Source organism: Anguilla anguilla, chromosome 3 (genome assembly GCF_013347855.1).
Source record: "Anguilla anguilla isolate fAngAng1 chromosome 3, fAngAng1.pri, whole genome shotgun sequence".
NCBI classification, from domain to species: Eukaryota; Metazoa; Chordata; class Actinopteri; order Anguilliformes; family Anguillidae; genus Anguilla; species Anguilla anguilla.
This window is the reverse complement of record NC_049203.1, coordinates 66,402,733-66,417,939: the sequence shown is the minus strand read 5'-3', so window position 1 is coordinate 66,417,939 and position 15,207 is coordinate 66,402,733. Positions and strand designations below refer to the sequence as shown.

The following is a 15,207-nucleotide window of genomic DNA, read 5'->3' as shown; positions in this document are numbered from 1 at the left end:
GAGCTGCCACATTTTACGAGTTCAACACTATTTACTTATTTATTTATTTATTCATTTATCTACCTATCCATCAATAACTTTCTGATTTATATATATTTTTTTACCATTTAGATCCGATGGCAGCTTGGCAAACACCTTTTTTTTCTTTCTTTCTTTCTTTCTTTTCTTTTTTTAATTAGTTTTGGGTTGTTCCAGCTGCTGCTCCCCCAGTTGCCTTGTTAATGGATCTCATATGCAGTTTTTTCTCTGTTTTCTCTTTTTTCTGTCTTTTCTCTATTTTTATCACGGCAGTGCTTGTTATTAGTTTTTGAATTTCCTTTTAGTTTTAGTTCTTAGACAGCTAAAACACATGTCCTTATGTTTATCCACTCAAAGCACTCTACTGTGTAATAATGTTGAAAATACTTTGTTAACAGTGGCTACATACAGTACAACGTCTAACGCGTATCAAGCACCTGGTATTCTTCAGGGTCAGATAAAGTGTAGCTCCACAAGCCTGGGTTTATATACCTGTACACCGAGTTCCCTTAACTAAATTCTTACGTGGGCCAGCTTCGACCTCCAAAGCATCTCACTGTATGTTGAAACATACAAAGGTCATCAAATAGCAAAAACAGGAGCAAGTGAGAATTATACACAGAATTAAATATGTAAATCCTGAGCAATGAATGCATCAGCTGAAAGGATGTATGAAAATGAACAGCAATTGTCAAAAGTTAAACAATATAATAATGCATAAATATAGAATATCAAATAATGTATAACAATGGGAAAAGACGGAGCTTTATAAACCTAATCCAATATCAACATGCACAATTTGTGGACTGCCAACTTGCTTTAGATTGACGAAACGTATAATTTATGCTGGAAAGATGGGGATGTGCAGGTGGCCAGATAGATATCTCCAGATTGCAAATGGAGCCCTCCAATCCCATTATCGGCTAACCAAGTGGTGTTCTGTGCTTCAAGAAGCAAATTGATTTCAGCCCCTGCTTAGGATTTTCAGTTATCCTTTCCTCTTTGAGGACTTTTGTTTGTTACTTATGTCCTCTATCACATCTCCTCTCATAAGGCATCATTATTACCTGCGTAAATCAATTTGCTGGTACTAAATATTAACGTACAGTGTAATCACCTTTAACTCTTGGTGAAAATAACATGGCCTGTATGTATTCTGTGCAGAAAAACTCAACTTCTCAGCTTCCATACGCTTCCATACCTGACGGTCTGTTAATCATCAAGGTTTGTGCCTTTCCAAAGCCAAAGGTGACTTAACAAAGTTAAAATGGTAAAAACTGTAAGTACAGTAAGTACAGAAGGCAAAACAGATGCATATGTCAGTAACACAGAAGGGAGCACAGAAAGAGGCTAGTGATTGACAGGTAAGTAAATTCCCTGGGGGAAACTAGCCATGCTATCTCCTGGATTAGAGATTGCAGACATCGCGTTTACTAGAATCATCTGTGTTGATAATCCTACACTTGCCCCTGTCCTCAGAGGCCCTAGCCATTGGCATAGGTCTGTTGCTTCCGATAAGAACAGGATTAAGCTTCCCAGTCACTCTCTGACAGTGAAATAAACACCGATGTTACGTAGCAAAGACAGGCACCATGCAATTCAAGGTTATAAACGTATTGATTTTAGTTTTTATTCACTTTTTTTTTTTTTTTAAGGAGTTGATAATACTCACATAATTTAAGATCCATTAAGTGTTTTGTTTACACAGTAGGTGAACAAAGTAGATTCAGATCGCAAACAGAAGAGTACACATAAAAACAAATCCCTGGTAATCTGTCTTGCTGGAACATTACAAAGGAAAGACGTGTTAATAGGTAACAACAGTTAACTACTCAGCCATGTGAAAATAATATTGTAGTAAAAACTTAACACTGCAATCACTAGGTGTTGCTCTTATCCGCAACATAACTTTCAAAATAAGAGTTATATTTACTCTACAAATACAGTCCTTTTAAGGACAAAGAATTGGATTTAAAACTAAAAAATCATCAATATCTTTATTGAAAATATTGTGCTACGCTGTGTTTAATATTGAAATGCAATATTCCAATTATTAGTCTTGTATAGAAGCTACTATACTTCCGTCATACATTTAGCAGACATTTTAGACACATCATGCACCTTTATGCAGTTATGCTCTTTATCACCTGTCATTGTTTCCTCATACACTATGTAGCCAAAGGTATTTGGACACCTGACATCCAACATCTCATCCAAAATTATGGCCATAATTACGCCTTGGCGAGGCATGCCCCATATACTATACACGTTAGACCAGATGTTCAAGCATTGCTGCAGGGATTTGCTTCCATTTAGCCAGAAGAGCATTAGTGAGTTTGGGCACTGATTGGGCGATTAGGCCTGGCTTTCCAATTTATCCCAAAGGTGTTGGATGGGGTTGAGGTCAGGGCTCTGTGCAGGCCAGTCAAGTTCTTCCACACCGTTCTTGATAAAAACCATTTCTACATGGACCTCGCTGTGTGCCCAGGGGCTCTGTCATGCTGAAACAGACAAGGGCCTTCCCCAGACTGTTGGGAAAGGACAGAATCATCTAAAATGTAATTGTATGGTGTAGCATTAAGATTTGCCTTCACTGGAACTAAGGAGCCTAGCCCAAACCATGAAAAACAGTCCCAGACCAAGGGGTGTCCAGAAACATTTGGTCATATAGAGAACCTATGCTACTAGTTGTGCCACACTTGCATTCACTTTGCCTGAAGCCAACTGTTGTTTAATTCTGCGAACATGTCTCTGCAGGTAAGAGGCCGTCCTGATGCTCTACATCATAGGTGAAGGAAATTTCTTGCTTCTCTCTCAGTGACCCTAATGATTTACACTACAATACTGGGAACCTGGCCGGGTTCTCTTTCTAAATACATAAATAAATTGGCTCAGCTACAAAAGCAATGCTTTATAGAAACCAAAAAAGGAGAAACCCTTTTACCTACAGCAAGTGAAGACTTATAAATTTTTTTATAAATGGCCTGTTGCTGGCTCAGGCTCATGGCTCAAGAAAATGCATCAAACACACTGAACACACAAGTGTTCTCTGGGATCCACTTTTTTATCATTTATCATATTTATATTTGCACAATTTTAACAAGTATGCCTTTAGTCCTCCTCTATTTGCTGTTCTAATGGTTTCTTTCTAATGGTGCTTTCTAATGGTGCTTTACAAACTCAAAATCCATCTTTAACAAATCAGATCTCTGCAAATCTGCAAAGCTGGACTAAATGTTCTAAATGGAATTATTAGAACATTAGTACTGGCACTAAACACAGAATGTGACCAAGTTACAAATGAAAATCCTATTGCATAGTAAATATTTAAGTTTTAGTATTTGTTAAGTACCTTAACAAATATCCCAGGATCCTCTGTCACTGCTGAAGAAAGAAGCAGCAACTCTATCTATTCAAAAAACCTTTAAAAGTACTGGAGGAAAGGCTGTGACCCTCTATAGTTTATTTTGGCAGGTAAGCTGCTCTTCACGGTCTTTCCAGGATAGACTGCAACACACAGGAAACACATTGACACATTAGCATTAGCATTATGGTTCAAGTTCAAAGTTCGAAGTTCAGCTGGCAAACCTTGCTTCACAATTCCAGTTATCTGGCGGCCCCATACTGTATAACTATCTCTCTCTTCGGAAAGCATTGCCTCCTATTGACATCCATTCCCACAGACCTATGCTGTGCACCACACATTTCAGCCATTCATGCATTAATAAGTAACACATATAATAAAGATTCCTTTTAAATCAATTTGCCCATCTCCCATTATTATTATATAACTCCAGTGTATCGCCCATGTGATACATATCGCCCATGACTGCGAGCTCCAACATTTCAAAAGCACACCTCCGATACATGACCGTTTTTTTTTTTTCCCTTTTTGCATGTGATTAAGTGTCTTGCCCATGCAAGCGGGGAAATAAATTAACACGTAAATGTGTTACGTGCGTGCTGTTCTTCGTTTCACTAGCGACCCTGGGGAACTGAGTCAAAACCAGGTTGATGAAAGACAGGCCGTTCTGCAGCATAACGAGCTGTTTGACTTCCAGGAACCTCTGAGTAAGTCCCGTTAGAAACAGCGCCGATCTCCTTCGGTACTGCCATCCCCGACGTGTTTAACCTTGGGACACATTCCTGCACAGGGCAAAGAGTCTATCGTTTTTTTTCTTTTTTTTTTTTACTTTCAACTGAGCCGCGAAGTAAAAAATTAATTTCCCACACAAAAAAAAAAGGTCAGGTCTAACAGATTTGAGGACACAGCATATCACACGCTGAAGTATAAAGTTAGATGCCACGCTCCATTTTCTATTATTCAAGCCCATGGAGATATCTCTCCCTGTTCTTTCATAGCATTCCTGTATGAGACCGAACAAGTATTGCTTTTTTTGTATAAGCCTATTGCTGCCATTAAACCCAGCAAATGCATGAATTCAAGATAATATTTCCAACACACACTTTTAATAATAGAATATCACTCAGATTTGAAATATTATATCTAACCGGATCAATGGTAAATTTCTCTCTCGTGAAGATGTGCTGGGCCTTTTCTAAGGCATGAATTTACATCAATTCACACCCTCTAACAACTAGGCTGGCTGTTTTTTTCCATTCACACAAGTGCAAACCTCCAAAAACTCAGGGATGGAAATACCAACCGTGGCATAAACAACCTTGTACAGCTCTGCACTGCCTCAAAACATTATTATTATGCCCTGGCAACACCTGCATTTTCACCAGCAGGGAGATTTTTACATCCTATAAACAGAGACCTATTAATTTAATACGCATTAAAAACCATGGATAATGCAACAGTTAATGAAGTGCTCTGATTAATATGTTAATTGTTGCAGCTCTAATATTTAGTATATTTTGACTTGCACAGTATATTTGCAGCTAATTATGGCAAGGATAACTGAATAATGAGTCTGGACAAGTAATGTTAACTATCAAGAAGAAAATACATGAAAAATATTGTATGAAGAAAATAAAATATCTGAAGATAGCATAGCAATGCTTCTAAAAAGACAGTCTCTAAGGATAGGAAACCAGGGCACTGAGTGGAAATAACTTTCGAGGAACTTGTGGGTCACTAGTATCACTGACGACTGCATAGCAACAGAATTTTAGCATCACTTTAAGAAATTCAAGAAATGTTAAATACCTGGTAGAACTGTAAGAAGAACACCACAGGTTTACCAAACATTTTTTTCTGGGATAACAGATGCATCTATCACATGGCAGATCACAAGCTATGGTAAACACAGTGTTCCACAGAAGTTTCATCTCTTATACAAGACATCTTCAGGAGGATATTCCATCTCTACCAAGGAGACCATGGACCACATCAAAGTGTCTTTTCACCTACATTAGGTCACTTGGGCTAATTTGTCCCATTGGTGTTATTCCACATTTGTATTAGGAGTGTTTTTATTAGGAGCCCCCATGGTGTACAGCGGTGCATGATGGGAAAGATCTTATTCAGTACATGTGGATTTCCACCCATAGCTTTACTCATTCCGTCCACTCTTGTCAGTATAACGCTGCAGTTTACTGACGGAACAGAATTATATTCCAAGTAATCTTGGATGTACTGATCTGATGTTGAAGGGCCCTGTGGTCCTCCGGCTCTGAACACCTAGTCAACATCTTACATCACCCCCATGCTCCTACAAGGCACCTGAGCTTCCTGTTTCCCAGCATGCTCAGCGGTATGAAGGGGATCATTCATCTTATAAATGAGTTCTGGGGGAAAAGGGAAAGGAGGACACTAATGTTTGAGGACGTTACCTGAGGCAAGAGCCATTAAGACGTAACAGGCAACGTGCAGCAATGCAACAAAACCAAGTGAACAGCTTTACGTCTTTTAAAGTGAGCAGTGGAGAAATATAATTCTCCAAACTCTCCGACCGCAAAAGGAAGGCAGATCAGTTAAACGGGACATGAGCTGACATTAATAATCCAGTGAACGTAGTTTAAATGACACAGCAGACAATAGATGAGATAGCATTGCTCGGATAACAAAGCGGGTGTGTCTGAGAGTTCTGAAGTGCCAGTGCCACACTCACTGTGATCTGGCAGTCCTTCCGATACAAGCCAACAATCGGATCACTGTTTACTCTATTAATGACAGCTGTCCTGTAGTGTTACTGAAAATACGTGATCAGTAACTCACAAGTCATACTGTATTTGCACAGTGCGCGCAAGAGATTTTCTTCCCTCACCACATAAACAGACAGGGCCAGATGGAAAGATTTTAATGGTAAGACTGCCATTTTTTAACATGCATTTTATTAATGGTGTTAGGTTCGTGAGTAGAGACTTGTCTGATTGTCTTGCCACATTTGACAGCACATCTCGTATCCACTGCAGAAGCAATCAATTTTAAAATAGTTTCTGTCTATAAAGAATAAATTCCTTCAAAAATATTGTCATGATCAAACAACAATCCCCATCCCTGTCCTGTTGTTTGTCATTTGCTGTTGTTTTGTATCTTTAGTTGGAAACGATAAAAAAAAAAAAAAAACTTGGATCACAAAAAACAACATCCTCCAGGCTTCTAAGGTAAAGCCTTATCTCAGATTTACCCAGAAGGAAGACCCACCCAGCTCATTTGAGTGTGAAGATTAAGATAGCCATAGAATATGAAAGATAGCCATTTTTCTGCACTCTGCCTGAACTACACACAAATGCACTGTTCAAGCGGATGGAGAACTATTTGAGATGGAGAATGAACTGTACTTACACTACAAGAATTCCTTTATTTTTAGCACAGTGCCTTTGTCATGTTTTCAAGGTGTCGGAACAAAATACCCAATAATAGAAAGGAACAAACATCTCACCGCAGCTGCAATTTTCATTCAGCCGCACTGAATGGAGAGACAACGTTCTGCCCGTTCAAGCAATAAACACTATAGCACGGGGAAAATGCCAGGAAAGCATGTTGGCCCTGTCAGTGTCAGGTATGGGTGAGTACTTATTTGTGTGGATAACCTGATGCTTTCTTCAAATCGAACCGCTAAAAATATTCTAACAAAATGTGCTTTTAAGAGTTCAGTTTGTTCTTGTGCTTCGTCAGGAAACGTAAAGCAAAAAGCACAAAATAGCCTCGTTTATATTGGCATGATTTTAAAAAAAATATCATTCCGCAGTGAAACGGCAAGGGCACTATTTAACTTTGGAACGTAGTGAGAACTGTTGGTCTGGGCATATATGCGCAGGACGTCTCATAAACATTAACATTTAGCAGACTTTTTATTGACTCGTGTGGCTCAGAAAAAAATGGATTTTGCTTGATAATTCGCGTTGTGGTGCCCCTCAAATTCTGTCTGGAGGAACACCAAAAGGCAATTATAATAGGCAGTGTAAATTGGCAGAAAATACCAAATGCAGTTACACTGTAGGAAACGCCGAATATTACGTGCAACTACGCAATATTTTAAGCAACACTTGCGGAAAGAAAACGGTAGCATAAGGGTGGATAAGTTCGCATTTCCCGCACACTGTCCTTCTGATAGCCTACAGTATCTGTGCAAGTCAATTGCCGTCTCTGTCTTCTTTTGCAACTCCTCGCAAACTAGGCAGTCTGACTTCCCAAAAATCTTTACCGAATACAAGACTAGCATAGACTGTGACACGGTCAGTAAAGGGGATGTAGTGTGCACGTAGTTAAAAGGCTTACTAATTACAAAGAGGTATGTGCTCGAATTACAAATGAGAAAGTCGTGCTGTCATTTTGCGGGCACCGCGCGTCTACGAGACAGGAATGCGATCTCCGCCTTTTAACTACAGAATAAATTAACACAAAGTATTGATGGGGGTACTTTTAAAAGCAGAAATGCTAAAGGTAATAACAATGTCGAATTTTGAGTAGGCTAATTCGCATCGATTTTAACTCTGAAATCAAAAATAGTTATCAAACTGAATCCTGAAACTAATTATTCCGAGAGCACGCAGCACCATCTTCGAGAATCCATATAAGCCTTGATTCCTACAGAGTTCACTAATTATTCGTTTGAACCTATAGAACGTACCACGGCTGCTGACAACCACCTATTTCAGTTGCTAACTGATGCGATAGTGACATACGCATCCCAGGTGCTGAATCATTCCCGGAATGTTTCACGATATGAGCCCAGTTCTCTACATGTGTGATGTTCAAGCTAACAGGTATAAAAACAGCCATCGGTTACTGTGTAAACGTTCAAGCAGTGATATTTAACTTGCGCCATTGATGTTAGAGCATCATCCCTTCGGGGCTGGCAAAAAAATATTTGCGTTTAACACCCAATATCTATCAATAAGGTTAGCCAAGGTCGCATACAGGATGCTATCCCCTTTTCCAAATATCGTCACGAATATGAAAGTCAGTTATATACATCGCTGGGCCATCTATCCTCGCAAAATTCAGCCCTGATCAGTCTCTCAGCTATTCTACTACTTTGACATTGCCCAACCTCAAACAATACAGGCTATTCAGTAAACCAGACACAGTGTAACGTTCTCAGATGTTACCTATATTTTCTAAATTGCCAGGGAAACAAGTAGACTAATCGGTTTCAACAATGCAACTTTAAACGGAGTCGTGCAGTTGGGAGACAGTTGTTACCTCTCCTTGTTGCTGCTGGGCGACTCTTTGATTCTGTTGGTCCTTCGTGACTGTCATGATGAGATCTTGAAATTAGAACTTCTCCTGACGGCTTCCAACTCACTGTATGATGCCTTCAAACCACACTCGGTCTGGGGACTCGCCGAATGCACGCGGAGGGGAGGAATTTTGAACAGTGCTGCGCAACTGGACAGCCAATTTCTAAATATTAAGTGGAGACAGAGACAAAAACGGATATTTCGCGTTTTCGCGCGGTCCACGAGTCAGCTGAGATTTCTGAAGGTTATGTCTCACCTTCCGCAAAAAAAGAGTAACGTAGAGAGCCTTCACATGACCGTGTTATAAAAAAACAGGCATATATATCCGTTTTTCGTTCCGTCTTACTGTGTATGAGGCAAGCAGAAGCAAGCACTCCTTAGTCGTCTCTTCTATGTCCTTGTGATCTGCACATCTGGGCAAATCGGCGAAATAAAGCGGTCACATTTTTTCCCTTCTTAGAGAGAGAGAGAGAGAAAAAGACCGTGTGTTCTTCCAGAAAAAGGGGGCGGGAGAAAGGTTCGCAACTGCTCTCCTAATCGAAGAGTTTTAATGAAGACTGAAATCGTGTCATGTATTGGTAGGTATAACGTCTCATAAAATAGTACTATGTGGATCATATGATAAATGAGGACATTAAACTAATTTGAATCGTCTACACCACTACCATCACCTGGCGTTATGGGACCGCTTATTGCTAAGTGGACTGACGCAAGCCTTACTTATCAGCAGCCACTGAGCGCAAAAATGGCTATATCTATTCTACCCAATGTCCTGTCACCAAAGACATCCGCCAAATAAGTAATTGCAACTGCGGTCCACGACGAACAAAGCCACGTTTGACAGTTCTTCAGCAAACCAGAAAGCTTTGATTTATATGTCCTTGTTACTTATTACATAGCCCGAATTAATTGTATTGGCATGCTGTAATCTATTCACAAAGCAGTGTATTTCTTCCGAAATACAACCTAAATACATACAGCATGTCTATACAGCATGTTCAGTCAAAGGAATTAAAATAGTAAAAGCAACACATCACAAGATCGTGCTGTTACTACATATATGTGGAAAGAAATTAAAGAAACAAAGTATTTAGGAATGTCATTTTCAACACAAATATTTTACAACACAAATATTGCATGTGTTTCTGGCTTTCAAAAACTCCTATTGCTTCAGCAGTATGTTTGGGATCACTGCCTTGCTGTGGGACGAAGAGCCGTCTAATGAGTTTGGAGGCATCTGGTTGAACTTGAGCTTCTGATGCTTCCGTACACTTCAGAATTGATGAATTCTGCTGCTGCAATCAACAGTCGATCAGTTGACGTCACAGTTGACGTCATCAATGAAGGCAAGAGAGCCAGTACCTGTGGCAGCCATACATGCAAAAACCATAACTCCCCCACCATCATGCTTCACAGATGAAAGGGGGCACTTTGGATCCTTTTTGATTCCTTTTTTGAAGTCATTCTCAGTCTCATCTGTTCACAAGACATTTTTTTTTCCACAAGCTCTTTTAGGTACTACTTAGCAAACTGTAACCTGGCCATTCTGTTTGCAGCTAACTAGTGGTTTGCATCTTGCAGTGTAGCCTCTTTTGTTCTGCTTGTGAAGTCTGTTGCAGAAAGTAGTCACTGACACATCCACACCTGCCTCCTGAATAGTGTGTCTGATCTGTCAGACTGGTGTTTGGGAGTTTTTCTTCATTATGGTGAGAATTCTTCAGTCATAAACTGTAGAGATCTTCCTTAGCCTACCAGGCCCTTTGTGATGCTGAGCTCACCAGCACTCTCTTTCTTCTTAATTGTGTTCTAAACCATTAGTAAGCCAGGCATGTGTTTCTGACAGTTTTTCTTTTTATTTCTCAGCCTCATAATGGCTTCCTTGACTTTCGTTGGCACAACTCTAGTCCTCATGTTGAGAAACGCCAATAACAGACTCAAACGGCAATCAAAAGCCTAGAATCAAGACTATGTACAGAACACTGTCTTATGTCTGCACCAGGAAGCAACTGAACACACTTGACTTACCAGAAACACCTGTGGAACCATGTGTCCCAAACATTATGGTGCCCTGAAATGGGGGGACTACTTATAAAAAGTGCTGTAATTTCTACAACTAAAATGTATTGTTGAAAATCTACCCACATGTGAATGCTTTGATTACTTATATAAAATTGTGGATGACAGAGCCAAATCAAGAAAAAAAAATCAGCATTTGTCCAAAACATTGTAGAGCTCACTGTAAATACTGTATGCCTAAAGTCAGCTGCACCTAACAGTCAATTTTTATGCACCTTCATGAAATCTAAACAAAGCGATGATATCTAAACAAAGTTTCTCATCAATGGACAGCAGAGAGAACAGTTGCCGTGGATTCTGGCATTGCCGTCAGCCTTAAAATAAATCCTACTTAACATGCAGTTGTAGGCCGGTGCAACAGCTTTCTGGGGACCAGTCCTGGCAAAGAGGGAGTATAAAATGAATCACATCTTTACATGGATTTTTATTTATTTATTTATTTTTGCGATTGCTACGTTGGACTGCAGATGGGACATGGCTATAGTATCTAGTCCAAATGGTGTTCACAGATCGGGCCCCATGTGCTGTTTTCAGCATGGCGGGAAGCAGATTCCCCGTCATCATATGACAGTGTTTACTCCCTAATCTCTCAGAAAAGGCACTGTTAAGACGATTTGGACAAGCTGATGGAACTTGATGATGGAGTTTAGATGAGAAGTACATTATTGGGATGACAAGAATTCAAAAATTATTCTGCAAATGAAAAATGTCAGTGTGTCATTCTTCTCCAAACAGAAAGTTCTCGTGGAATTGTGTCTGTATTGATTAATGGGTGGGTCAAGAGTTTGATTTCCCTTTGCTCATAATTTTCTCAGAAATATTTTTCAAATTATTTTTAGATAATAGTCTAGCTACACTGAAGCCAGTTTTGCAGTGGAAATTGTCATAACTTCACACATGAGCTATAGCACTTGGAGGGAAAAAAAAACCCCTGGATGGAAAATATACTTGAAGAGGTTAAAATATTTCATTGATCACTTCACTTCAAAGGACAAACTGCAAAAGAAAAAAAAAAAAGAAAAACACGTCAATGTCCATCATCCTATGCTGTGTGATGTAAAATTTACAAAAAGGAAAATTATAAATGGAATTACAGCTTTCAGATCAAAGGTAGAGCCAGCGGCTGCCTGTAATCAATCGTGCAGGTTATTGCTCTGGTAAACCTGCAGGTGCTTTAGAAATACACTAAATGAAATAAAACTGGTGCAGGTAACGTGAGTGCGGTAAAGCGAAATAGCTCTTGTAATTCAAGCGAAATAGTCTGGTTTGTTCCTCATTCTCAGCTTTAATTGCTGGAAAATTACAGCTTGTGGGTGGTTTTGATTTCACTAATAGAAGAGACTGGCGGTTTGAGGAAGATGAAAGCATAATGTTTATTCTAGCCTGTCCAGGGTTCGAACTTTGATTTTCACTTGATTTATGGCGCATGGATCTTATGATTGCATTGGCGGTTGTGAATTTTGGTTGTATGTGTGAGTGTGTGTGTGTATGTGTGTGTGTGTGTGTCTTTCTTTCCCCGCACTTCCTTGTGTGTACAGCGTGCATTCTTTTAGATTGCTGATTGGCTCATAAGATGGGATGACGGTGAACCAATAAGAGGCAAAGGTGCACATGGAGCTATGATAAAGAACTACAACATCAGGATGACAGTACAAGCGCACGTCCATATTGCAAAACAACTTGTCCATAATGCATAACTGCCTGGCATGAATAAGGTGGTTCATCTACAGACCAAGGGCAATTCGTCCTTCGGACTACAGCACATCTGTTACAAACAGCATAGCCAATATAAAACAGAGACCAGCACATCCCATCAGAGATACAAGATCACACTGCTGGTGCGTCCCGCTACAATCCCACCATTCCCTGCTGCTGAATTTAGTCCAAACTATTCTAGGACTAATGTTGAAAGAAAAACTGACACAACATAAATACACATTACTTTTCCCATATACGGTATGGAGATCAAGTATATTAAGCATCCTTGATTGTTCATTGTTTGTGACAATGTTCGTTCAATATTTTCAGCTTTTGCACACAAGCAGCAATGACATCACGATATAGCACTGACTTATTAGTGGCAACATCTGTACACTGTACTGTTAACAAAAAAAAACAGCAATATGTTGGTTTGTACTTAAAACACATTTGGATTGCATCCATACATCCAAATTTATTATTCAGTGTATGACAGTGTAATTAATGATATTTGGCAACCCGTGTGTATGAGGTCTCTGCTCTGGTATCACGGAAGTGTGGGACATGAACAGTCTTAAATTAATGATGGTCAGGAATAGCAAATCAGTTTACGATTTATTACAAGGACAAGATTAAATAAGCTATACCTTGCCAGAGTCAGACTGCCACACCGTAGAGTAGGTGCCTGCGTAAGAGAGAGAGAGACGGAAAGAAAGAGAGGGAGACGGAGGAAAGACAGACAGAGAGAGAGAGAAAGGAGGGCAGAGAGGGAGGGAGAGAGAGAGACAGAGAGAGAGGGAGAGAGAGATAGAGAGAGTGAGGGGAGAGAGAGGGAGAGAGAGGGGGAGGGAGCGAGAGAGAAGGAGAAAGAGATAGAGAGGTAGAGCAACAGGAATGATCTTAATGTGATTTTGGTAGAGGTGTGGTTTTGGTTTTGTGTGGGCTACTAAAATTTATGCACTTAGCTCCACTTAAAAAATGTTGAAAGACTTTACCTCTGTCTAGTAAGTAAGTAAATCTGTGTATACAGATTAATGGAACCATGTGGACTCACAAAACATATATTTTAATATGACATCTGGCAGAGTGATTTTCAACCTTAGCGTTGGCCTTAAGTTTGCTTAAGGGTCTGTAAAGTTTTTTATTATTATTATTTATTTTTTTAATTTTTTTAAATGCCTACTGCAACCATTTTGGACATCAAAAAGAAAAAGTGTGGTATAATTCATGTTTTTCAAAGAATTCTATTTCAAAGAATTTGCTTCTGGAAATACATCATCACAAGCACCGAGTGGCAAGCCTTAGGGCTTTTCATGAAATTGCTGAAAGAAAGCGTAGATAATTGCTTTAACATCTTTGCCAGTGATATGAATTTAATATGCATGTGTAGCCTTTAAATGACAGGTAGCTCTACGAAGAGAACTCAAATTGCAGTCTCAACATATAAATTAATTTAATCTTTTTTGTGTGCTCTTATTTTGTAAACATACATTTCTTGCTCTCACAGCATCACATCAATCATTTTCAACAAAAAAAAAAAAAAAATGTATCTGTGCTCCACGGGATATATATTGCCTTTGTGGCTTTCTTTCATTTGACAAAGGAAACAAATCTTTTAAATATTAAATACATTACAGCGCTGCCTTTGCATTTCATATAATAACGATAAGCAATGTGTACGCAGGACCTCTGCTCCACTGCTACTATTTTTAATCCAGGAGCATGGTAATCTGTTCAAAAACATCATTGTCCCTAGACACTGTAATAACACAAAAGAAAACATATTTATTTGATAGCATGTAAATACAGCACATTAGGCTTGACCTCAGCCTTGGATCAGATGCATAAACCAGTGAGCATCTGTTTTTTTTTTTTATAAATAAGACTGATTTTATTTTATATTTAAAGTGTTACATCTATTTCAGGATTATCACAAATATAAACTGAACTGTTGGGACCTGCTATTAATGCCAGACAGTCTGAAGTAGGGCGTCCTCATTTTGAGCTTAGCATGTTGTCAGTTACATTCTTCCAGTGCCTCCTGGGTTCCTTTCGCTATTTTAAAAATTATACACACACAAACACGCATACACACCCACATATATATACACACATACACATATATATGCTATATGACCAAAAGTATCTAGATACCCCTTGGTCTGGCTTGTTTTTCATGGTTTGGGCAAGGTTTTTTAGTTCTAGTGAAGGAAAATATTATTGCTACATACAATCACATTCTAGACTATTCTGTGCTTCCCCAACAGTTTGGGGAAGGCCCTTTCCTGTGTCAGTATGACAATGCCGTTGGGCACACTGCAAGATCCATATGGAAATGGTTTTGTCAAGAACGGTGTGTAAGAACTTGACTGGTCTTGCACAGATACCTGACCTCAACCCCATCCAACACCTTTGGGAGCCATTAGAAAGCCAACTGTGAGCCAGGCCTAATCGTCCAATCAGTGCTCAACCTCACTAATGCTCTTCTGGATGAATGGAAGCAAATCCCTGCAGCAATGCTCTAACATCTAGTTCAAAACCTTCCCAGAAGACTGGAGGTTGTTATACTGTTGCAGCAAAGGGTTGACCAACTCCATAATAATGGGCATTATTTGAGAGAGAATCACACTGTTCACAGGTGGTTAAAGTTCAGGTTCTCAGCTTTTATTTAAGGGTATTCATAAGGGAGGGGTATTTATAAAAGGTGCTGGAATGTCTACATGGTGAAAACACAGTATATAAAAATACCCTTTAATTAAA

General features: G+C 39.3%; 1 protein-coding gene across 2 annotated transcripts in view; it reads right to left on the bottom strand.

Moving 5' to 3' along the window:
• The window catches only part of LOC118224266 (inactive dipeptidyl peptidase 10-like), a 113,867-nt gene that overhangs the window by 63,796 nt on the left and 34,864 nt on the right, over nt 1–15,207 (bottom strand). The window contains exon 1 of one of the 2 annotated variants that reach the window (XM_035411600.1): nt 8,636–9,313. The exons of the other annotated variant lie outside the window; for it this stretch is intronic. Within the exon in view, the coding sequence (XP_035267491.1) occupies nt 8,636–8,692 (57 nt within the window). The 5' untranslated portion in view covers nt 8,693–9,313. Of the gene's footprint in view, nt 1–8,635; nt 9,314–15,207 lie in introns of those variants that run through there. 2 annotated transcript variants of the gene reach the window in all.